The 25247-nt window shown below is 60.6% G+C and overlaps 1 protein-coding gene across 1 annotated transcript; it reads right to left on the reverse strand.

Annotated features, from left to right (window-relative positions):
* Positions 1-2962: 2962 nt before the first annotated feature.
* Positions 2963-24162, reverse strand: SULT4A1 (sulfotransferase family 4A member 1). Its single transcript, XM_087814964.1, has 7 exons — positions 23994-24162; positions 14677-14807; positions 13512-13592; positions 13001-13127; positions 9597-9691; positions 7460-7598; positions 2963-4408 (listed from the first exon to the last, which is right to left on the reverse strand). Exons 1-7 carry the CDS (start codon positions 24160-24162, stop codon positions 4296-4298), a joined length of 855 nt encoding a protein of 284 aa, XP_087671090.1. The 3' UTR covers positions 2963-4295.
* Between the last annotated feature and the right edge of the window lie 1085 nt (positions 24163-25247).

A 25247-nucleotide genomic window follows, 5' to 3' on the forward strand; every position in this document is an offset into this window, starting at 1 on the left:
TCCCCAGTCACACGGCCAACCAATGACAAAGCCAGGACTGTGGACCCCCCCCACCTCTTCCCATATGTATTAGGGTAACAAATGAGGGCAGAGTCCGAAGGGAACAGAATAGTGGGGAGCTAGATTTGAAGGGGGAGTTACCAAAATTGTGTCTCCTGGGCCCAGCTCAGGCCATTACCAACAGATGCTCAGTAGACACCAAGTAAAGGGGGGGGGGTATGCCCAGTGAAGGAGGTAGGTTCTCACGTGTTCTGGGTTTGGAGGGAGAAGGACGGGCCAGAGTCTATCCCATGGCTATGCCTAGACCTGGAAAGTTTCCAGAGGAAGCAAGAACACAAATGACCAGGATCACTGACAGTACGGAACCTGGGAATGGGCAGACCCAGAGCCGTGTTCAGGGGGAGGAGGCAGGACTCCTGCTGGTCCTTGTTGGGAAAGTGAAGCCACTGAGGGGAGGAGCCAGGAGTGGCACGTGGAAGGTACAGGGCAGGTGATTTTCAGGAAAAATGAAATCCACTGTGACAATGAAAGGTGCTGCTCAGCAGTCAGCCACTGATCATATGCCAGACTGCCACCTGGGGAAAGACGGACAGCACAGCCCCGCTCTCGGGGTGTCACTGTCCACAGAGGGAGGCAGAGCAGTGATGCGGGCAGGACGAGAGAGGAAGGCGGGGAGCAGAGGGGGGAGGCTTGCCAGGTGATGACAGGGCTGGTGGCCCAGGCAGGGGAGGCCAGAGACAGAGGGCAGCCCTGGGCTGGGGCAGGGGGCCTGCAGAGTGGCCAGAGCACTGCCAGCAACGGGATGGCTGTCCCGAGAGCTGGCGAGCTTGTCAGGGACCGGATGTCCAGCTGCTGGGATGTCCCAGGGCGTTCCTTGCTGGGTAAGGCCAGGCCACCTGGCCATCGTGCCACTCAGTCTGAAAAGGCCGCTTCTGTAGGAGTGAAAGATGTCATATAGGAGAACAGGACCGTGGTGGAGTGACGGACACTGAGGACTCCCCCGCCGTTGAAACAGCAGTCACCCCCTCAGAAAGGTGGGACCCCCCAGGACAGGGACCTCACGTCTCCGTCTATATCCGCAGTCCTTGGGGCAGCATCGCCTGGCCAGGGCCCGTCACCTGTGGACTGTGAAGCCGACTGTCAGCTCTGACGTGGCCACCAGGGGGCGTGAGCCAGCAGTGCTGGGGACAGGATACAGCTTGTGGGTTTTGTGGGTTTTCAAAGCAGCTTCCCTCTTGTGACCGACCACGGGGTGAAGTGAGCCGGACGAGGGGCACCTCCACTGTGTACGTTAGGACACGGGGTCAGAGAAACCGAGTGACTCGCCTGCTTAGGTGGGAGGGCCACCCCTCCAACAAAGGAACTGGGTGCTCGGAAGGAAACCAATGATGGGTTCCGGGCGGCGCAGTGTCAGGGCCAGGAGAGCCTGAGACAACGTCCAGCCTCGCGAGGAGCTGTTTGGGTGTAAAACCTCTGCTGGTCCCCAGAATCCTTTTGGGATCTCGCTGGTCCGTGAAGCCAGAGGCCAGGCACACGGGCTCCTGCCGGGCCCCGCCCCTCGGGGGTCCCACCTGGGGAGGCTGTTCTGTGCAGGGAAACCTGCCAGGGCTGCTGGCGTCCTGGCTCCACTCACACCCCGTCTGCAAGCACCCCAACTGCCCCGCCCCATCACTGCATCTCCGCAATGGCTCTACCTGCAGGCTCAACACCTTCTGCCCGGAATTACTGTGTCTCAGTGCCAAGTGTGCGAGGCAGGAGCCCTGGTAACAGCCCACACGCACTGCCCCTGCCCGGGACGCTTGGTCAGAACCCGACTCGGCTCAGGGAGCCCTAGAGATGCTGCAGCACAGCCCCGCCCCCCAGGTTCTGGGTGCTGGATCACACCCCAGGGGAGGGCCCTCCCCCCTCAACCTGCAGCCTCGTCACAGCAGCCAGGGGAGCTTTTAGGCATGCAGACCAGGTAGCATCCCTTTCATCAAACCCTCCCAGAGCCCGAAACCCAAACTCACGACCTGTGAGGCCCTCCCAGGGCGGGTGCCGCCGCACCAGCCTCCACAGGCTGCCCAGCACACCCCCTCCCCTGCCCACCCGCCCTGGCCTCCCCCAGCCGGCTCCAAGCTGGGTGCCTGGCTTCCTTCGCTCTCCCGCCCTTCAGGAGCATACCGGGTCCCACAGCCTCCTGGAGCCTGGACTCCCTCGGGTTTGGGGTTTCGTGATGACGTGGTGTGCCTCGCCACCCCCGGTGCCAGCAACAGTGCCTGGCCCGTCGCAGGTGCTCAGGTGTTTGCTGAATGTTCGAGACCATAACCCCGGGTGAAGACCAAGCGGGGCGGGCGGAGGCGGTTCTCGAGTGAGCACCACCTTCCAGCCTCCCGATTCACCACCTTCACCTTGGTTTCTGATTTTAGGTGGATTGTAAATGGTTTGGGACATAGCAGACTGGATGTCCCATAAACTAACTTGAGGTCTAGGGTAATTCTATTTGACCAAAGACTTAAAGGAACTAGTCTACTGGGAAATAAATATGATTTCCCAGAAAGCCCAAGCTTTATCAGACTGACTTACATCTTGGACTTTCCTTCCACAAGGAATCAGGAAGATGGACTTTGGTCTTCACCATGCAGTGCGATCTCACCTCCCTGACAGACGCCACCTTGACAATGGGACCTCCCAAGGCAGAGGCCAAGACACCTCCGTCCCGCAAATCTCTCCCAGGCCCCCCCCCCCCCCCCGCCTTTCATCTCGGCTCAGAAGGTATCGAAGGTGGCTGACAAAGAGCAAGGCGAACTCAACCCTCGGAATGTGGAGTCCCAGTGGAGCAGCCAAACCCGACAGGGCCCGGGACCCTGTGTGTCAGCCCCCAGGCGGGGTGTCCGTGGGGCTCACACTGGCGCTGCCCTGAAGTGCTGAGGGGATACCTGGGGCCCCGCCCCCCCCAGCACACATGCAACACCAGGCCTGGGACGTGTCTTTATTACAGATGCAAGCAAGCACAGAAGTCTCATGTCCATACAGCACTGAAATAGAAAAATGGAAAAGAATCGCCACAGAAGCCTCCCTCCCGGGTGTGCGGAAAGGGGCTGCCAAGCCCGCCATGCGACGCCACGCGCCACGGGCCCGGCCGCAGCTGCTCGCCTTCGCACAGCAAACGCCTTTCCAAAGACGCGACAGAACAGACCCCTCACAGCCAAGCCCCCCGTCTCTCAGGGCTCCCCCCAGCCACGGAAACACCCGAGGCCACGCCAGTCCCACCACGGTGACAACTCGCATACAGGCTGCTCACCTGGCCCCTCTCCGCTTCTCCAGCCAGGTGTGGGCCAGAAAATGAAGCAGGTGGCGGGGCGGGGGGAGTAAAGACACCGCCTCTGTTCCCCCAGGTACACTAAGGGCCGGGGCAGAGACAAGGGCAGGTTGCCAGCGGGGTCCGAGTGGGACGGCGTGAAACCTGCAGCACGGTCCTCCCCTGGCCGAGCGCCCCAGGCGGGCACGAACCTGAACGCCAGGGCGAGACCAGGAGCTCCGGAAATTCACAGGCAGGGTTCGGCTGCAGGGACCCAGACTGTGGCGAGACCTCAGATCCGAGCGGGGTCTCCAGGGCAGACTGGCCGCCTGCTGGGACTCCATCTGCTGGCCCAGGGCAGGCTTCCTCCCAGGCTGTCCTGCTGGGTCCTCGTAGCGGTAGCGACAGTCTCTGCAGAGGGGCATCCCCTCTGAAAACAGCCCGGTGCACAGTTCCTGCTTCACGTCAAGGTTACAGAGAACCGCACGCCATTGGAAGAGACGGTCTCCCCACCCCACCCCAGCTCATCCTCGCCCTCCTCTCAGGCCCAGGCAAGAGCTGGGTGGCTGCGCCCCACAGAAGAAAGCTACAAAAATAAGGAGTCGACCTGAGATCTTTCTACCTTTCGGGTGTGGCTCGCTCCCGAGTCCCCTGGGAAATGAACTTTTATTTGGTTTATACTGACATTTATTTAGATTTCCAGTGAAAAGCTCTATAAAATACAATAAATAATGTGGGGCTGTAAAAGGCAAGCGTTCTAGTTGCATATGTCACAGACTCTACACTCGTGGCTCCGGCCATCGGCTCGGGGATCCTGTGTTTGCATCAGACACGTATAGACTTCAGACCCCAAGGGCGGGACAGCTGCTCCCCCTCCTGTGTCCCGCTCCCCCGCACTGCCCTCCTGTGTCCACGCCGTGTCCGGAGCCTGTCCAGCGAGTAACGGATGCGTGTGCGGGACTCGTAGCTAGTGGTGCCTGGGGGCCGTGAGCATGCAGGGTTGCTGTGGCTGCGATTACAAGTAAAAGTCGAACGTGAGGTCGCACTTCCCCATCTTCTGCTTGTACACCAGGTCGAACTTCTCATTCATGGACACGGTGAAGATGTCTTTCCACAGCCCGACGCGCCCTGGAAGGCAAACGGGAAACCTGCTGAATGTGAGCGCTGTCGGCCGCCGCTGACCAGAGGAAGCCTTGGATGTGGATCCGGAAGGTTCCAGATCTATTCCTGGACCTTCCGAGCCTGGCCCAGGGGGCCAGGCCGTCTGAACTACAGAAGAGCCTGACCCGCTTCCCTGAGTCTTGTCCTAGTGTCCTTTCCTCGCTCAGTGGCCCAGCACCACAGGTGCAAGGAGCTGGGTGGAAAAGCCTCTGCCTGGGTCACTGCTGGGCCCCAGTACCCAGGCTCAGAGCTGTAGTCACTCCTGGACCCCAGCACCCAGGCTGAGCTATGGTCACTGCCAGGCCACAGCACCCAGGTTCAGAGCAGTGGTTCTCAACACCCGGAGCATGGGCGGGTCTGTGGACTGGATCCACCACCCTGGCACCACGGGGACCTGGGGCCTCCGTGACATCACTACTCACTCGTGGCTCAACAGCTCAAGGCAGCCCTCATTTCTGGAGAACGTGAAAAGGAAAAACATCACTCAAAAGGCACACGTGACGGCAGGAGGCCTTGAGTCAAGGAGGGAGATTTAGAGAAGCGTGCCGTGCAGCCTTGGGGAGGAAGGACACAGTCATGGTGTCAACTAGCTCTCCGTGTTCAGCAGCAAAAACTCCTGACTCAGCAGTCAGTCAGTCGGGGGCCACCCCAGCCCCGGCAGCGCTGCAGCACAGGGAGGCTGCTCAGCACAGGCGCGTTCACAGGAGCGCAGAGCCTGCAGGCGCGGGGCCGCCACCTGGACGCAGGCTTAGGAGAGCGAGCTCAGGAAGGCCCCAGAACTGCTGAGTATACCCACTTTCTTGGTAAATACAAAATCTGCAGTTGATATGGTCAAATATTAATGGTGCTCTGGCCAGTGTGGCTCAGTGGTTAGAGAGTCGGCCCACGCGCCGAAGGGTCGCAGGTTCAATTCCCAGTTAAGGGCACATACCTGGGTTGCAGGTTTGATGCTGGCCTCGGTCGGGGAATATGCATGAGGCAACCCATCGATATGTGTGTGTCTCTCTCTTTCTACCCCCCTTCCCTTCGTCCCTTCCACTCTCTAAAATTCAATGGAAAAAATATCCTTGAGGATTAACAAAAAATAAAAATAAATATTAAAGGTGACGGTGAAGATGCAAGGAGTGGAGATGCAGACCTCCCGGCTCTGTGAGCTGTGAACCGCCAGCCCGAGCACTGTCGCTGTGCTTTTCAGGAGGGACCTCGGGGGACTGACATGGTTGTTCAGAGCCATCAGCACCTCTGAGATCAAAGCTCTGAGGGTCTCCAGCAGACACCCCTCATTAGCCCCACTGATAACGGCTGGCATTGTCCTGGCAGGACCTTGGGTACAAAACTGCACCCCTGCAAATGCTGAGCTAATACATCCAACATGACAAGGATTTTCTCTTTGGTAATGAAAGTTGTATGTCAGTGTCAGAGAGGAAAAAACAAGAGATGCTGTTCCTGCCACCCGCTAATGATACCTAGGGGGAAAAATTAGAAGCTTCTAGAGCGACCACACAATAAATATATTTTTCCAAGATTGTTTCTCTCAGCTGAGAGCTCAGCAGAGGAGTCACCCACCTGGTTTAGGATTTGGAATCAACACAGTGCAATTTATGCTGTGACATGAACCAAACTTAAGCCGTGCAGCCGGCCACGCGGGCCCTGCACGCTCACCAGCACAAGGAGGTCTTCCGAGCAAAGAGGCAATGGGCTAAAAGGAAACAAAATCAAAACTGAAATAAAGCAGAACCAAGGCGGACATGACAAAGCAAACACGTGGGAGGAGCACGTGGGACCGGCGTGTTCGCCACACCGCCACGCCCTACGAACAAACCAAGGGGGGCGCCAGAGGGGCCACACCACGGGAACAGAACGGAGCAAAAGCAAAACTAAAGAGGAGCAAATGAGTTCTAAATCATAAACGTCTGTGAGGATGCAGCCGGGAAACAAATCGCAAGGCATCCTGGTGTCAGTTTTCTTCCCGGAAAACCTGCTGGCACCCTGCCGGCCCCGCGCCCTGACCTTGAGGACAGCCCGGGAGCACGGCAGCCGGCAGCCCTTCGCAGCGGAGCAGCCAGTCTGAGCGCGAGGCCTGACCTCAGGCTCCGCCCAGGACCACGCAGCTGTGACGGGGGCCTTCTGCCGCCACCAGGTGTCTCCCTGCACATCCGAGCTGGTGCCTCTTCACCCTCCTCTCGTCACCCGAGAAAGCTCTAGGCTCACACCTCTGGGAACCAGCTTCGAGTCTACACCAGCTTCCCGGGTGTCAGAAGCGATTCATTCTCACCAAGAGGGTGGCTTCTGTGCCATGGCTACCCTCAAGACCCAGGGGACTCTACCTCCTGAGCTCCCCACAATCGAGCAGCCTCTGAGGACACAGAGAGCAGCCTAGGTGGGTCTAGAGAGGCCTCCTGCCTGGAGTATCTTCTCCATCTCAAGCTGCTCCATGCCCAAGAGACAGCTCCAGGAGGGAATGCCAGCCTCCTGCTGTGACGCTGGCATGGCTATGTCCCCGGGAGGCCTGCACTTTCTGCTCTTACCCCTCTGCCCGGGCAGGGCTAGTCCTGATCTGTGCCACAGGCACCCATGGGCGAGTGCAGGAAACGCTCTCACCCACCCACAAGGCAGCTGAAGGCTGGGGGATCCATCTGCATGCTGTGGGCTTGAGATTTCACAGCCCCAGACCCATCCTGGGTTCTGCTCTGTGGGGCCATCTGGGAGGACACCTGCTTGAAAATATCTTGTCCACAGAGCCCAGAGCATCCCCAGCACACACTCCTGTGAACTAAAACATCTTTCGCTCTGTTACAATGCAAGCAGCTGCGAGGTGAGGGGGGCCTCTCCCCTGCACCACGAAAGGTTCCAGCTTCCTGGTGACTTGCTCACCCCACCCAGAGCAGAGGGCCCTGGAGAAACGAAACAAGGGCAGTGGAACACTGATGTGAGGCGGGGGGAGAGAGGGGACTGGGCACCGGGCCCTGGGCCCGTGGACAGGAGCGGAGGAGGGGGCAGGAACAGGCAGGTGCGTACCCCGGCCCACGGGGAGGGCCTCGGCGTTGCAGCACTGGTCCACCAGCTGGTGGCAGTGCTCGATTAGGGACTCCAGCTGCGCCTTGTCACAGGACACCCCCAGGAACCTGGCCAGCTGCTCCACCATCGTCACCAGGTCCTGGAAGACAAGAGCAGAGAGCAGGGGACCTGTCAGAGGTGGTGCCGTCCCTGGTTACTGACCACTTACTCTGGCTGGACGTCTAGAAGGGCTGTGTGTGCACTGCCTCCTTGGTCCTGAGCCAAGACTGAGATGGGCCTTGTCTGGAACTAAAACTCTGAGGTTAGGAAATGGCTAGTCTGGCTCAGTGGTTAGTGTCAGCCCTTGGACTGAAGGGTCCTGGGTTCGATTTGAGCCAAGGGCATGTACCTCGGGTGCAGGCTTGTCTGGGGAGCATGCAGGAGGCAACCAGTCAATGTCTCTCTCCCCCATCGATGTTTCTCTCTCTCTCTCTCCCTTCCACTCTCTCTGAAAAACAAATGGAAAAAAATATCCTCAGGTGAGGATTTAAAAAAAAGCCAAAAAGAACAAACAAACAAAAAACCCAGGGTTAGGAAATGGCCCAGCGGCAGCCCTCAGGCCATGGCTCTGGGATTCACACCCAGGTCCTGGGGGTTGCGGGGGATCTGGAAGCAGACAGGAGCCTGGAAGCAGACAGGAGCCTGAGGCAGCTGTGGTCACTTTAAAACAGCAGCAAGAAATAAACCCCACCAGCTTACGCCTCCCTGTCCTGCCCGCCAGGCGCTGGAATCGAGGCCGGTGCTTGGGAGAGCAGACAGGACAGGCCCCGGGCTGCCCCTCACCAGGCAGGAGCCGGCTTGGTCTGAAGCCAGACCCGCTCACAGCTGTCCCCAGCGCTCCTGACTGCAGGAGCGTGACTGACCTAAGGGTCCTGGGGTGGCACCCCGCCTGCTAGCCATGCAGCCCCCCTCGGCCAGCACTCTCCCCTGCGTAATACAGCGGGTCCTCGAATGACAACATCCTTGTGTTCAGTTTTGTTTTAACGTTGATGAGACACCATAGGAACTTTTTAAAATCTCAATCAGCTTGTGGCAAACTGGTTTCACTATAGGTCGTTTCACTTAAAGTCGCAGAACCCACGCGGACACTGAGGACTTCCTGTAAACAAGGCTTCCTGTGAGGGGAGGGGGTACAGATCCGGGCACACCCTGAAGCCTGGGTGGGTGGCTTGCAGACTCTTGTTAGTCCTGCCCCAGCATCACTGGTGAGCAGGCTCCCTGCCCCAGCCCATGCTCCCCTGGCCGGCTCTCGGATCCGGGTTAGGAGCAGGCTCCCTGCCCCAGCCCATGCTCCCCTGGCCGGCTCTGGGATCCGGGTTAGGAGCAGGCTCCCTGCCCAGCCCATGCTCCCCTGGCCGGCTCTGGGATCCGGGTTAGGAGCAGGCTCCCTGCCCCAGCCCATGCTCCCCTGGCCGGCTCTGGGATCCGGGTTAGGAGCAGGCTCCCTGCCCCAGCCCATGCTCCCCTGGCCGGCTCTCGGATCCGGGTTAGGAGCAGGCTCCCTGCCCCAGCCCATGCTCCCCTGGCCGGCTCTGGGATCCGGGTTAGGAGCAGGCTCCCTGCCCAGCCCATGCTCCCCTGGCCGGCTCTGGGATCCGGGTTAGGAGCAGGCTCCCTGCCCCAGCCCATGCTCCCCTGGCCGGCTCTGGGATCCGGGTTAGGAGCAGGCTCCCTGCCCCAGCCCATGCTCCCCTGGCCGGCTCTCGGATCCGGGTTAGGAGCAGGCTCCCTGCCCCAGCCCATGCTCCCCTGGCCGGCTCTGGGATCCGGGTTAGGAGCAGGCTCCCTGCCCAGCCCATGCTCCCCTGGCCGGCTCTGGGATCCGGGTTAGGAGCAGGCTCCCTGCCCAGCCCATGCTCCCCTGGCCGGCTCTGGGATCCAGGTTAGGAGCAGGCTCCCTGCCCCAGCCCATGCTCCCCTGGCCGGCTCTTGGATCCGGGTTAGGAGCAGGCTCCCTGCCCCAGCCCATGCTCCCCTGGCCGGCTCTCGGATCCGGGTTAGGAGCAGGCTCCCTGCCCCAGCCCATTCTACCCTGGCTGGCTCTGGGATCTGGGTTAGGAGCTGCGCCCCCCGCCCCCCAGGAGGCACTCACACTCACCCGGTGCATGTCTTCGTACTTGAGGAAAAGCACGTTGGCGTCCGTGCGGTGCTCCCAGAACTCCTGCACATGCTCAAACCAGGAGCCGTAGCCCACTGTGGAGAAGAGGGGACAGGCGAGTCACACGTCATAGAGAGGATGCGAGCACAGGGGTGGCGTTGCTTCCAGGAGGCTCCCCTCCTACCACCCAGGAGCTGTGATTCAGGAAGGAGAGACCAAGCTGTTGGCTTGGGGAGGTGGGGGGAACCCACGGACCAGTGTCCTCTGAAGACCCACACCACCTGCTCGCTCTGCAAGTCTCTCAGCTCCTCCCCTCCCCCACCTCTGGACACCCTGAAGACCTGGCATTGGGGTGAACGCCTCTGCTCACCTGGGACACGGATGGTCCCTGGCACACATGGGCTTCTATGTTTAACAAATGATCACCGGGAAGAAAACGATGCCCAGAAAAACTGAGACACCGGGCAGCGGTTTGCTGGCGGGGGTGAGAGGGAGTGCAGGAGGCTAAGAGAAATCCCAGCGCAGGGCCTGGCCAGGAGTCACCGACTGCTACCCCTCCTGTCCACCAATGCCAGTCTGCCACCTTGCCAGCAGGTGGCAGCACAGCAGCAGCCTGACCCCACAGCCCAGGAGGGGTCCTGAGGGCCCCGGGTGTCAATCATGGGTCAGGGGTCGCTGAGGGGTGGCCTTAAGGAGCAGATCACAGCAGAAAGGCCCAGCTTCATGGGGACTGAGGCAGGGGCTCCGAAGGGGCGGGGCAAGCGGGCAGAGGGAACGGAAAGAACAGGGATGCAGCCGAAGGCCTTGATTGAGACCCATGGCCGAGTCAGTCCTGGCCCCTCTCCTGGCCCCTCACCACGGGGGTTCCAGATGCTTCCCTCAGGACCCTTCCCACAGCCGCCTGGCCTGTCCCGCTCGCCCCTGCACACCAGGGGCGAACACACACAGGGCGGGCCTCAAGGGGCCACAGCCTCCTGCTTGAGGAGGCGAGGGACAGTCCAGAAAAGAGAGCTACAGCCACCTCGCCACCCGGCTAATGACCGTCAGCCCGAGAGGAGAACCTGAGTCCAGACCGTGGGTCGGGGCCCTGGCAGAGCAGAAGCCACGGCCACGAATATGGAGCATAAGAAAATCCCTCTCATCCCAGAGAAAATGCGCAAAATAGACAACTGATGACCACGGGGTCTGACGCGAGCTGGACGGGAGGGGCGGCTCGGGACCCTGAGGGCGTGAGGACGGCGGTCACTGCACCTGAGCCCTGGCCGGCAGCTGCAGAGAGGAGGGGGCCTCACTGGCGGGGCCGGTGCTTCTCACACTCGGCTGCACCACCCTGGGAAGGGGACTCCCCGAGGGCACCCCCTGCTTCTCTCCAGGCTCCCTCTGCCCTGAGGTCAACATGCTTATCCATGTGAAATACTGGGAGAGCTCACTCGGCCCCTCCAGCAGCGACCCTGCCCTCAGGGTGCGGCTCCTCCACAGGGCTCCTGTCACCTAGGCATGTGGCACGTGGCACGTGGCCCCGGGCACCGCCCCCAGAGGACCTGGGTTACAGCCTCCAAAGGCTGGTTCTGTCCGTGGGTCCTCTGATCTTGCTCTGAGTTAACAGTGTCATTTCATTCCCTCCCCATCTTTTATTCAATTTTTTCAGAACCTTGGACAGAGAAGAGCACGCAGGGGGCCTCCTTCTGGCCCAGATGGGAGCCGGGCTGGGAACACAGACTAAAGGGATTAATTTGTGGGGCTGCGGGGAGCGTCCATGGCCTTGAGCTTCAGTGGGCAGGCCTGCTTTGGGATGGCTTTTAAACGCTCTGGCCCGAGCGGAAGCTTCACGCCCCACACCACCTGGCGATGTGAACCTGCTGGACGCTGTTAGTTATGGCTGCATCTGCAGAGGCAGGGTGTGTGCTGGGGCCTAGAAACATGGCTTTGGGAACCGCGAGAGCAACTTGTCCCGAGTGTCTGGCAGACCACGAGGGGCCTAAGCCAGACAGTGGGCAGGCTGGGCGAAGGGAAGCCGGACAGAGGGCCTCTAGCAGGCTCTGGGGCCGCAGGGTGCAGGGGCTGTGGTGTCCCCCCATGGCCCGCTGCCCTCCCTTCCCCAGGCCAGCTGAACAGAGCGGTTCCAGGCCTGCGGACACCGGCCACGCGAGCTGCCGTGCACACGGCAGGGTTTGCCCTTCGAGGCTGGGGAGGCAGCTCCAGCTCGGCTGCCCCGAGTTCCTAGATGCGCACAACGCGCTGGGTCCCCACCTCATCACACGCTCTCCCGGCAGCAGCCCGGGCCGCGCTGCACGGCGGGCGAGGCTGAGCACTACTCGAGCTGGGAGGTAAACGGAGTGCACGCCCTGGCCGGCGTTTCGGTGGTTAGAGCGCCGGCCGTGCCCCGAAGAGTCTTGGGTTCGATTCCCAGCCAAGGGCACAAACCTGGGGCACGTGCGGGAGGCAACCAATCAAAGTGTGTCTCTCACATCGATGTTTCCCTCTCTCTCTCTCTCTCTCTCTCCCCTTCCTCCCAATCCTTCTACTCTCTCTAAAAACCAATGGGAAAGAGATATCCTCAGGTAAGGATTAACCGAAAATATACATATATATATAGGAAGTGTATTTTCAGACTTGGGTATGAAAATACACTTCATGTGTGTGTGTGTGTATGTGTATATATATGTATATATATATAGTCTTGGTGCAGATTTAACTAAAGTATGGATATGACCCACTTCAAAGCCCTTCTGGGTGCAAACTGCCCACTTGTGGTCCAGGAAGGGGACCAGGAGAAGCCGTGGTTGGCACTTGGGGAGCCACCCTGGGTGAGGGGAACAGAACCGCAGTGAGGATCTGCTGACCCACTGCCAGGGGGACGGCCTCCTCTCTGGCCCCCAAGCAGTAGGTGTGACCTCGCCCACTCCTCCCACGGGGAGGGGACATATGGAAGGGCCCTGGGATGCTCAGCCCCAGGTCCCTGCTCCCTGGGAACGAGCTTCCTGCACAGAGCACTGCCTTCCCCTCCCCAGTCCTGAGTCACACTGGCCTGGGGGCTGAGCCTGCCTGACCCTCAAGTCCAGCCACAGGGCTCTCCCATGAAACCACAGTAACGGAGACATCTGGGCCTCCGTGTCAATGTTCAGCATCCCGGCAGGAAGGGAGATGCTTTAAACTGGGGAGCTTCTCAGAACCCCAACATGGCGAGAGAAGGGCTTCTGAGGACGACACCCACTCTGCATGAGCCACGACCTCAGGCGGGCTTCCTGCTGCCCCTCAGCCCTGGCTTGGCTGTCTAAGCGGGGAAGCAGGCCCGGCGCGCAGTGATGGTCGGACCCGGGGAACGCGCGCCCAGCAGCAGCCCACGCCGGGGTTCACTGACCACAGGGCATCACCGCCGGATGTCCCTGCGCCAACACACTTACACTTGTCGTTCATGAACCGCCGGCAGAACTCCTGGAACGTGCCCCGGTAGCTCATGGTGCGCAGGGAGCGGTGGAACTGGTAATAGGACACCACCAGGTCCTTGGGGTTCCGCGCCATGTAGATGACCTGCGGGAGAGTGGAGGGCAGGAAGGAGGGACAGACGCGATGGGTCAGCCACTGCTCCCCCGCCCAGGTGGCACCCTGTGTTCACAGACCACACCCCTCTCCTGGTTCCAGCTCCGAGGCCAGTCCCACCCACACGCCCCGTGGCAGACGGGTTTCGCCGTCACTGTCCCGGTAGAGATGCGCTCAACGGGCAGAGGCTGGACTCAGGTCGGTCAAGTCCAAGTTCAACCAGAAGAAGAAAAATCCGGATCAGACACAGGAATAAGTTGCTAGAGATAAGAGCTGTGCCAAGGGTGGACGCCCGGTACCAGGGCCTCACTCCACCTGGGTCCTCCGGGAGCAACGAGGGTGACGGACCTGTGAGGTCGTGGCGCGGGGAATTACCTTGGAGTCGCCGTTGTGGAGATCGGAGGGCAGGAAGCGGTAGGGGAGGTGGCTCTTGATGAGGCGGGGAGACGTCAGTTCCTGCAGCAGGGTCAGGGGAGAGGCGGTCAGAGGACCCCAGGTCTCAGGGCCTTTCCAGTGGGAGCTGGCTGGGGACGTCTGACTGTCGGGACCAGCACTGCACCGACAAACTTCTCGCCTGAGACAGGACCACCCTCCGGGCTGAACCTCGGGCCAGAGGTGAGCAAGACTCAGCCTGTCCTCAGGCACCCACCGCGGGAGTCAGCCTGTCCTAGTCCCAGGGGTAGGCCTGGAGGGCCAGGACTGGCCATGAAGGACCGTGGGGGAGGCACGAGGCGCTGCTGGATCCCCAACCATCCGCACCCAGGCCTTCCTGCGGCTCCCAGACGATGGCCTCTGGGCAGGCCCCCTCGCCAGCAAGTGAGCTCTGTGAGCGCTGTGACTGCTGCCTGCTGGGTTCTCGGCCACATCCCGATGCCAAGAGCAGGGCCGGCCCTTGGTGGCCGCCCACCGCAGTCCCGTGGACGGGCTAAGTGGGTAAGTCGGCACAGGCAGAGTCCATGTGGCCACACACGAGCGTGGCGAGCAGCCCGGCGGACACTAGAGGTGGCTCCAGAGACCAGCTCGCATAGGACCCTAGACTTCATAGAGCGGTGACATGGGATGCTCAGCTAGTGGGACGGGACAGGTGGTCCACATGGAAACGAGGTCTGAACTACAGAGATGGCAGAGGGGAGAGGTGCAGAGAAAATTCCAGATACACCGGAGAGGAAGAATGGACGGGACTTTGGGATGTTTGTTTCATTCTTCACACCACATATATGAGGCAAATGCATCCTGCCCAGTTCCTGCCACAGACGGGGTAGACCACAAGGAGGGGAGGTGCGGCGAGGCCCCTCACCCCCACTTCCTCCTGGCCCCACTCCCAGCGTCTGCCTTCCCTTGTCACCCACCAATCTGATGCCAGGGTCACCATCACGGGCTCAGGCCTGTCTCCCTCCTGGCTACCTGGGGTACCAGCAGCTCTCTGCTCTTCCTTTGCTCACAGGGCCCCCCTGAGCCCCCCAGAAGGAACGGTCACTCGGGGCGTAAGGGCAGAAACGCCCCCCGGGGCCCCGGGCTGGGCGCCGCCCGCGCAGAGGACCTTGATGATGTCCAGGCCAGGCTGCGGGTACTCCAGGACTGGCAGCTGCTCGTCGATGTTCATCAGGCCGATCTCATCGGGGTCGGCGCCCTGGCTCACCAGGTAGACCACCTCTTGCAGCAAGCTCGTGCCTGCAGGGAAGAGGCCCCACCCCAGTGAGGGGCGCTCAGAGGAGCCCGAGGGTCGGCCCCCCTTTCGGGTCAGCACCTGCATCCAAGGGGGCTGAGAGACCATGCAGGGGGGGGTCCCAGGAGCGCCCCGCCTCTAGTGGAAGGGCACTGGCCTTGGGTTCCCCTGCAGTGACTGTGGGTGACCTGGCTTTCCGAGCTCCCATTTTCTTAGCGCTAAATGGGGACAGGAGACGTTCTCAGGGTCATCATGAGAAATGGACAGGACACGCGGTGCCTGCTGCCCTCCCCCCAGGGGTCAAGGACTGTAGTGAGTAGATGACTGTCCGTCCTGAGGCTTTCAGCAGCTCAGTCTTTCATCTACCCAGTAGCGCTGAGGGTCCAGCGGAATGACCTGCCGACCAATTAATCACTTACAATGAAAACCACGTCTGCCCAGTACCCAGCTACACACAGGTGTGCCCTGTGATCCGAGAACCCTCCTCGGTACACACCCGAGACACACCTACAGAGGCCTCTGAGGGCCGCTCTCATCCACGGAGCTCCTGCTGGCCTCCCTGCTGTTTGCATCAGCTGGTCCTCTGCCTGAAGCCCTCTCCTCCCTCCCTCAGGTCCTTCGGGAGGGAGGGCTCCCTGACCAGCCACATAACTATCACTCCGGCCCTTCGCCCTGCCATGCCCCCCACTGCGCCAAAAGTCCAGGAATGACTTGCACAATCCTTTATTCTAAATGCGCAGACAGACCCTGGGTGCTGAGCAATCAGAGAGGGATATGTTCATCAAGGAAGACTTCCTGGAGGAGGCAGCTTTGGAACAAAAGCCCTGAAGGAAGAAAGTGGTGCGGCGGCTCTTCAAACAGAAAGGACTTCTGTCCATTAGCCATTGGAGCCTCCCCCAACCTGACAGGTGAGGACCACCCATCACTCCATTAACAGATGAGGCCCCAGGGCCCAAGGACCCTAAGCGGGCCCAAGGTCACAGAGCTGGTGTGTGGACCCATCTTGTTCCTCCTCGTGAGGTGCATCCACCCAGCAGCCCAGGGCAGCTACACTGGGGGGTCCGTGTCCTCAGAAACGGACTGTGGGCAGAGTTCCTGAAATGGCCTCTCCCACGTCCATCTTCAGGGCCTATTTTTAGCGCTCCCTACCACATCCCTGCAGCCCCCACAGGCAATGACCCAAACTGACCTTTCTCTGCACATTAACATCGATTTCCATCAATATCGACTCATCAATTCCGAAGCCCCATCCTCGCTGCCATCAAGTATCTGTGCAGGAAGGCTGGCCTCGTGAGAGCCAGAAGCAACTCTCCTCCTGCCGGGCCCACCAACCTGTCCCCAGTGTCCTTGCTCCAGCTCCTCCAAGTCCAGTTCCTAGCTGAGCAACGCTTGACTTACCTTCTCCAGCCTTCAGTGGGCTCAACAGGACACACTGCACACCTGCCAGGCCCCAGCCGTGCTCAGGTCCCACCCACCCAGGTAGCACCCCTGGACATTAGCACGAGCCCCATTCGGCCCCTCCATCCACTCTCCTGGCTGCCACAGCCACCAAACACCCCGGGGGGCCATGCCCCAGTGGCTCTCGTGGCCTAGGGATGCAGCCCTGCTCCGCCCCAGTCTTCTCTCTCCACCCTGCTCCCGCACTCTGTGCCGAGGCCGGGTCTGCTATGTCCCCAGAGCTCAGCACCCCCGGGGCCCAAGCCTTCAGCAGGCTACCCTTCCACCTGGACAGCTTGGGCTCGAGCTTTTTTTTTTTAATTTGTGTTTGTTAATCCTTGCCTGAGGATATTTTTTCCATTGCTCTTCAGAGAGTAGAAGGGGGAGGGAGGGGAAGAAAGGAGAGAGAGCCAGAGCGAGGGGGAGAGACATGGACTGGTTGCTACTGGCTGCCTCCTGCCCGCATCCCAACCGGGTGGGGGGCGAGCCCACAACCCAGGTACGTGCCCCTGACCAGGACTGAACCTGCGACGCTTCAGCGCGCAGGCTGATGCTCCCGCCACCGAGCCACATGGGCCAGGGCCAGCTACTGTGCTTCCAATCCCCACGAGTTCCCTCGCCACCTTCCCACTCCTTTCCGGTCGCCGCTCTCTCGTGACAGCACGCCTGTCTCCCCTCTCCGAGGACGTTTCGCAGAGTCAGGGCTGCTTTGCGTTTTTAGGTTTTCTTCTGCTCTGTACACTGTCTCTCACTCTTCCAAGCTCCTTCTTCTGCTGTTTGTTTTGTTTGTGCAGGTTATCTGTCCTTGACGTTGGCGGCTTTAAGACCCAGTGACCCTGAGTCCGTCCCCAGGTGAAGGGAATGGCTGGACGCAGCAGGCTGCAGCCGTCCAGGGTGGGCCAGGCTCGCTGAGGTGCGGGGCCTTGAGTGTCTGGGAGAGCAGCCCACCCAGAGCTCTCACGGTGAGATGGGAGGTGCCCTGTGCAAATACTCACGGTCCCTTCTTTTCATCCAGAGAAGATGCCTCTACTCCTTACCCTGCAGAACCACAGCACCCTGGGAGCCAAGTAGGGGAAGGGGCTGGGAACCTCCCTTTCAAGGGCGTAGCTTTCACGTGATCCCCATTTCCCATATGGCACCATATCCCCAAATAGCTGTGCTCAACATCCCCAAATCCACAGCCTCTCTGGATCGGCTTCCCCAAAGAAACCTGTCACTGCAACAGCCTGCCGTCTTTAATCGGCCCCCATCACAGCAGCCACCCTCTGGATGCCAGGCGCTTCCCGCCCCCGGAGCCCTGCAGCTGGAACTGGTCCACGCGCCCGCCGCCCGCCCCCTCTGCCGGCACGCACGCTCCCTGCCTGCTAAGCCAGTTAACGTTCAGCCACCACATCTGATCTCCCAACGCTCGGCTGGCATCTCCAATCTACAGTCTCCGCCTCTCCTGCTCTTAGGGGTCTGGAGCTTTCCACTCCTTGACTGGCACGTAATGAGGTTTTTAGAGGAAGCAGAGAGGAGCATGTGTCCAATCAGCCCCACCCAGTCAAATGGGCCCCACCGGCATGCCGGAGTCACAGGACGCCAACCCGTCACAGCCAGGGCCTGGCCCGCTCCCTCGGAAACAGCAACAGCTGAGCATTTGAAGCTGGACCTACAGAGCTGGCCCAGACGATCCGGGGCCGCAGGGCCCCTCACTGGGTGGGACTTGCTCTCCCAACAGACACTGAGAAGGCGTCCCGCACAGGAAAGAGCAGAGGTGATCCACCTCCCATGAAGCACCTGCCCCATCTGGGAGGTTTCACATACGCTGTTAAGACATCTTTCAAGATCATCTCTTGACTATCTCTCAAAATAACCCCCAAGATGCGCACGAGGACATGGACCTTAGAGGACAGGTGTCGTCCACACATGTGGCTGAAAATGGATGGCGAGCTATGGCGAGAAGCCCAGAACAGCTCACACACAGGTGCCCGGTAGTCACCCCGATGACAGCCAAGTGCAGCGCTCAGCGTCCCAGGCACCGACCCGGGAACTCACGCAGCCAGTGCCTCACTGATGCTCACCAGCCCCAGGTGGCTGCTGTTGCTGCATCTCACACACGAAGAGGCAGGCTCCGTGGTGAACCACCCGAGGCCACACATCGGTGGGCCACGAACCCACAACCCAAAGTTTTGACTCTGGAACTGGGATGTTTTAACATATACCTGACCTTCATGGGAAGCTGCACAGCCTCCACCAGGGTGCAGGAGCTGAGAGAAGCACAGCTCCCACACTCACAAGGGAAGGCCACGAAATTGCAGATCCTTGCTGGACTCTCGGCCAGCAGAGAGTCTGAAGCCACGAGACAGCAAGCAGCTGCCATCCCTGGGAGACGGGCCCTGCGAGAGGGAGACAGGGCCCAGAAGGAGAAGTCAGGCACCAAGCACATGAGAAAGAGGAATTCAGGTAGAATTTTCATAAATTGCAATGACTGTGGGCTTGCAGGGCCGACATGGGAGCGAGCTGCACTGAACACTTCTCTGTGGACCCACACAGGCGCCCATGAGAAACGTAGCAGGAGCGCCCTGGCCGCAGGACAACAATAAAGCCCGGCCAGGCCCATCATCCTCAGTAGAAAATACTTTAAGCCACTGGAGGGGGGAGCAAACCTGTCCCCCTCCCAACCCCTTTGCACTGGGGAAGACCCAACATGGCTGGAAAATGGGTGAAAGGAAAAAAACTGTCCTTGAGAGACAGACAGAAAACCATCCCTGGGCTCTGTCAGAGACCTCCCAAACACTGGAAGAGGGACGTGAAACTCTTTCCGGCACAAGACCCACCATCAAGGCAGAGCTGGTGGGTGGGACCACTCAGAAAGCCTCACTTAAGGGGTGACTGGGTCGGATGACAGGCCATCCCTGTCAGAGCTCCTCCTCTCCAAACTGGAGCAACAAGTAATTGTAGGCCAACCTGGAGGAGGGACAGCGGTGTGGGGAGAAACCCCTTTATGGCTCAAACCAAAAGCTGAAGGTGGGGCAGGAACACCAAGGAAGGAGCCTCTGGAAACTCAGGCTCCATGCTAAGCACAAGGTGAAGCTACAGGAATTAAAACCAGTGGTCGCTCCAGCAATCAGAGCAACAACAGAACCCAAATGCAGCCCAACTCCCACCAGACTGACTCACCTCCCACACTAAAGGCCTGGCAAGAAAAGACGGGCCCGATTCCAAGCATAAATATGACTGACCTCCATCTCTGATGTTAGCACACCATGTCCAGCATTCAATCAAAAAGTACCATTTTAAAAGGCAAGGAAAAAAAATTAGCCCACTGTCAAGAGACAAAACAATCCACAGAATCAGACTCAGAATTTAAAATAAATCTGATTAACATGTTAAAGGATTTCATGGAAAATGTGAACAACATGCATGAACATGTGGGATATTTCAGCAGAGAGGTGGAAACTAGAAGTCAAAATGCTAGAGAGAAAAATAAAATCCCAGTAACAGAAATACAGAATGCTTTTAACAGACTCACAGACCTGACCTCACGGACCTGACACAGAAGAAGAAAGAATCAGTTAACCTGAAGACTGGTCAACAGAAACTGGAATTGGAAACGGAATCTCAAAAGAAGAGAGAAACCAGGACAGAAGATATATTTGAAGAGAGAATGGCTGAGAGCTTTTCCAAAATAATGAAAGGCATCAAACCACAGATCCAAGAAATTCAGAAAAGCCCCAGCAAGGTAAGTATCCCCACCCTGAAAAAAAATACACCTAGACATATCATATTAACTAAGTGCCGAAAATCAAAGATAAAGAGGAAATCGTAAAGGCGGCCAGAGGGAAAAGACCCATTCCACAGAGGACCGAAGAATTACAGCAACTTTTCATCAGGTCATACACAAGACAGAAGACACTTTGAGCTTGCCAGACATCTGCTGCAAGGAGGAGCCCTCATTCATTCCTTCACTGAGCCTCACAGCCACCCACCCATCAAGGCAGGGAGGTGGTCTCTCCCGCCCCTGCAGAAACCACAGCTCACGGGGGTCATGTCATCTGCCAAGGTCACCCAGGTAACGAGCAGCAAAATTACACTCAAACCCAGGACTTCCAGCTCCAAAGACAGGCTCTTAATCTGTAAGCGCTGGTGCCTCTTACAGACCCATCCCCGGTGGGGGAGGGGAGAGAGGGAAGGAAGGGAAGAAAAGGCAAAGGAAACATGAACCGGGCTACCCGAAGTCCACCTGCAGAGGGCTCAGAGCAGTGAGAAAAACCTTAAAATCCCTATGTGGCCTGAGACTTTCAGTGATAAAGCACACACACAGAAAGAAGGCACGCTCCTCCCTCCTTCTCAGGGCCCGAGTCCTGCTGCCCTAGTGACTTTGCAAAGGCTACAAGGCACCCGAGAGACAGGGGAGAGCCTCTGAGCCTCTGAAAAGAGGCACGAGAGTTCCTCGTGGATTCACGAGGCAGAGCACCCGGCACACAGGACTTGGTAAGTGGCCGATCAACCACTCCTAAAGCATGACAGGTCGCATTCCAAACCGAGACTCGCCTGTGTTCAAAGTAGCAGCCCTTCCAAGGATCCGGGCGCTGGGGGCCACCTCTGCGACTATGCGGGTTGAGCCGTGGATGTCACAGCAGGGGAAACCGAAGCTCAGACTTACCCAAGGGCACCATGTGCGAGAACCCGGATCCTGACCCCAGACCAGCTCTTCCTGCTGTACCAGCTGCCCCTGGAGATGGCCTGTGGGTCCCTTTTTCTCTGGTTGACAGGAAATTTTCAGGACAGATTTTTTTTTTTGGGGGGGGGGAGACCAATTCTTTAGTCCCCTTGATCATTTCAGGTAATGACCAGTATAGGCAGGGGGCAGGGAGGGTGGAAGCCTTCAGAAGCCCTGCTCTAAAGCCAGTGCCGCCGTCATTCCTGAGAAAACCTCCCACTTACCCCACCCCACGGGGTGGATGAGAGGGATGGGCTGGGACAAGGTTAAGAACCAGGAAGAAAGCAAAAAGGAAACAGAAGCCCTGGCCGGTGTGGCTCAGTTGGCCGAGGGTCATCCCATGCAGCAAAAGGTGGCCAGTTCGATTCCCGCTCAGGGCACATGCCAGGGTGCGGGCGCGATCCCCAGCAGGGGGCGTGCAGGAGGCAGCCAAGGATGTTTCTCTCTCACATCGATGTTTCTCTCTCTCTCTCCCCCCTCCCTTCCTCTCTCTCAAAAATCAATAAAAACATTTTTTTTTTTTTTAAAGAAACAGAAAATACTGGCCTCCACAATACCGACCACTCTCCTTTTCCTTCACTCCTGGGCTCAGTCACCTTGACTCAGCCTTGGTCCAGCCACACGAGCTCGGGCAGGTCACTTCACCTCCCAGACCCTCTGTTTCCCCGTCTGGAAAATGGGAGCGGACTCTGCCCTGCCTCGCAGAGCTTTGGGGAAATGTGCTGGGAGGACAGGCACACGGGGCTCTGTGAGCTTCAAAGCTCAGAGCATGTAGGTTATTAATGCTACATGCTCCTGGCTCACACACAGCTTTAGCAGGCAGTCCCCAGGATGCCCCACCCTCAGGTATGAAAGGAAAAAGCCGCAGGAAACAGCAAGAGTCTGGGAAGGCCACAGGGCTGGGGGAAAGTTTAAGTTTTGAAAGGGAAGCTCTCCAGGGCGCTGTGCGCAGGGACCTCACCCAAGGGTCCCGAGGCCACAGCTGGATCGTCGGTCACCAAGGGAAAGAGCTGTGTGTTTACTCTCCTTGTAAAGGCCGTGCTCTTGTCTGCTTTGAAAGATTCAAGTTACAAACGAGGTGGGAGTTTTGATTATCTAGAAAACTTGCTTAAACTAACACCTCGTTTCCCATCCAGGTGCCCAGAAAGGTCCCTGCTGCCTGGTCCCCCCAGACCCGCCCCCCCCAGGCAGGGAACCTCTAAAGCAGAGGTGGGGAACCTTTTTTCTGCCGAGGGCCATATAAAATTATCAACTTAAAAATCAGCTATGAAAAAAAGCTCCTAGATTATTGAATTTTGAGAACCGCCTGCAGTTGCCTTGGCAGGGCCAGACCAAATGATTTTGCAGGCCCCACGCGGCCCTCTGGCCGGACGGTCCCCACCCCTGCTCTGAAGCATCCCCCACAAGCCCCCAGTAGGTAGCTTTCCAAGTGAGCTCCTGGCCGGTGCCTCCCCCACCCCGTCCAGCTACTTCTCCCCTCTTCTTCCTCCCCGTAAGATGGAGGTAGCAACACAGAACCAAAACCCCTCATCGGCAACTCCCAAATCCCGGAGAACTCCGAAAACCAAGCTTTCCACAATTCAGTTGCAGGCAAACCCTGCCCTAGGCTGACGCGAGGCTGTGTTCAGTGTGTACGGATCCCGCTCAATGCGGGTTCAGGCCGGGTGCTTCCAGCACCTGTGTCACCCATGGCTCTGAAACCTGAAAAGTCCCAAACCCCACCCACGGGGCTGGGGGAGAGGCTGTGGGCTTCGGTGGGGCCACAGCAAGGGCGGTGCAGGCTCAGTCTTCCCCGTCCCCCCAAGGGCAGCTGGCAGCACCTCCAGACCCCTCCATGCTCCCCCCACCGACGTGGCTCCCCAGCCCTCCACTGACAGCCCCTTCCCCAACCTTCCTCAGAGGAGCTGGGCCCGGCCCTTGGGTGTCTCGGACCCTGCACAGCCACGGCAGCCAAGCTCCAGCTCTTGGGGCGCCTCCCTTCCTGCTGGCGGGACTGACCTCCGGGCTGGCCCTCTCCAGGCGCACCGCACAGCCTGGACCCCGCGTCGGAGCCCCCCAGGAGGCGGCCAGGAACCCGGGGTGCGCTCAGGGGACCCGGGGTGCGCTCAGGGACCCCGGGGTGTGCTCAGGGACCCCGGGGTGTGCTCAGGGGACCCGGGGTGCGCTCAGGGGACCCGGGGTGCGCTCAGGGACCCCGGGGTGCGCTCAGGGACCCCGGGGTGTGCTCAGGGGACCCCGGGGTGTGCTCAGGGACCCCGGGGTGCGCTCAGGGGACCCGGGGTGCGCTCAGGGGACCCGGGGTGCGCTCAGGGGACCCGGGGTGCGCTCAGGGACCCCAGGGTGTGCTCAGGGGACCCGGGGTGAGCTCAGGGACCCCGGGGTGTGCTCAGGGGACCCGGGGTGCGCTCAGGGGACCCCGGGGTGTGCTCAGGGGACCCGGGGTGTGCTCAGGGGACCAGGACGCTGCCTCTCCCGACGACGACAAGCCCCGCAGCAGTCCCACCCCTGGCCCTGGGTCCCCGCTGTGCCACGCAGCCTGTGACCTTGGGCGAGCCGCTCCCCTCCCCCGGGCTCGGTGCCAGGACTGTGAACGGGCTGTCCCGAAAATGACATCACTCATGGGGGAAATGGGGGCGCCCGGGATCCTGCGCGGTGCCTGGGGATGGAGGCAGGCGGGGCCCCTCCCCCAGCGCCCGTCCGCGCAGGAGAGGAGCGCGCAGGCCCCGCGCCCGCTCGGGCCCCGCCCGGTGGTCGCCAGGACCCGGCACGCATCAGAGGCCGAGCGGGGTCGGGGAACAGAGAGGTTAAGTGGCGGCCCAAGGTCACACAGCCGGCGGCGGGAGGGAGCGGGGGCCGGAGGCGGGGCGCGGCGCAGGCCCGTCCTCCCCGCAGCTCCAGCCCGCGGGCTGCATCCCAGGGGCGCTGTCCAGCCTCCAGCCTCCAGCCTCCAGCCCGGCCCGGCCCGGCGCCCACCTCCGGGGGTCTCCGAGCTCGCGTCCCGGGTGCGCGCCGCCTGCGGGGTGCGGGGCGCGGGGCGCGCGGGGCTCACCGGACTTGGGGTAGGTGACGATCCACACGTCGCTGGGCCGCACGGGGAAGTTGGCGATCTCCTCCATCTTCCCGCGGCAGAAGGGCGGCAGCCGCACGCCGTGGAACTCGAAGTACTTGCTCTCGAACTCGCCCGGGGTGCTGGGGGTCTCGGCCTCGCTCTCCGCCATGCCGCCGCCCGCCGCGCCCCGCGCCGCCCGCGCCCCGCGCCGCGCCGCTCCGCAGGCGTGACGTCACGGCGCCGCCTCGCCGCCGCGCCACTGCGCCCGCGGTGTGACGTCATGGCCCCGCCCGCCGCGCCCCCTGCCCTCCGCAGACGTGACGTCGTGAGGCCACACCCAGCCGCGTGGGCGCCCCCCGGCGGGGCCCCGCAGCCCGCCGCCCGGCCCCTGAACCCCCCGCCCGCACCCCGAGCCCCCCGCCCGCGCCCCCAGCCCCGCGTTCGCTGCCACCGGAGCCCGAGCTTCGGCGAGCGCTGCGCGCGCGGGCTCAGGAAACGCAGCAGCCGGGGCCGCCCGGAGGCACCTTCCCGCGCGCAGCACGGATTTGGGGAGCCTCGGACCCGCAGCCGGCGCGGGGGGGGGGGGGGCCTGGCCCTCTCGGAGCCTTCTTTGCGAGCGCCCAGGTGATGTCAGGGGGGGCTCGGGCTGCGGAAAACACGCCCCGCGGTCTCCTAGGCGCAGAGGGGCGCGGGGGTGAGCCGTGGTTTGCAGGACGAGCCCCAGCCCTGGGAAGACTCACTGTGCAGCAGCGCCCCCAGGCCTGCACTTGGTGAGGCCCCCCCCACGCAGGCTGCGCCGCCTGAGAGCAGCGGGGCTCTGGAGGCTTCCCTGCCGCCCCCAGCCAGCCTTTGGCGCAGCGGGCGCGTGGTCAGCACCTACTGCGCGCCTGGGGCCGCGGGAGCTCGGAGGTGAAAACAGTGACGTCGGGGCCTAACCCCCTGAGGCTCCGCGTCTCCCGCCGCACAAAGGGGATGACCGTGTGTGACCCTCGGCGCTGTGGCCCGGGGATGGGCGCAGGTGACCGCACCCGCCAGAACCCGGGCGCGGCAGGTGGCAGGGCCTGCCCGCCCGCTCCCTCTCCTTGCTCGGTAACTTTTTAAAATTGATGTTTAGAGAGAGAGAGGAACATCGATTTGTTGTTCCGCTTAGCTGTGCATCATTGGTTGATTCTTGAAAGTGCCCTGACCAGGGATCGAACCCACAGCCTTGGCGGATGGGGTGAGGCTCTAACCAACTGAGCCACCCAGTCGGGG

This window comes from Miniopterus natalensis, chromosome 2, assembly GCF_054644295.1.
Source record: "Miniopterus natalensis isolate mMinNat1 chromosome 2, mMinNat1.hap1, whole genome shotgun sequence".
Lineage (NCBI taxonomy): Eukaryota > Metazoa > Chordata > Mammalia > Chiroptera > Miniopteridae > Miniopterus > Miniopterus natalensis.

Excerpts from the sequence above, each read along its gene's own strand:
- SULT4A1 (XM_087814964.1), bottom strand. The coding sequence starts at position 24,162 with ATGGCGGAGAGCGAGGCCGAGACCCCCAGCACCCCGGGCGAGTTCGAG. Across the intron at positions 13,593-14,676 it reads CTGGCCTGGACATCATCAAG|GAACTGACGTCTCCCCGCCT; the intron begins GTCCTCTGCGCG and ends ACCCTGCTGCAG. Across the intron at positions 7,599-9,596 it reads AGTACGAAGACATGCACCGG|GACCTGGTGACGATGGTGGA; the intron begins GTGAGTGTGAGT and ends CTTGTCTTCCAG.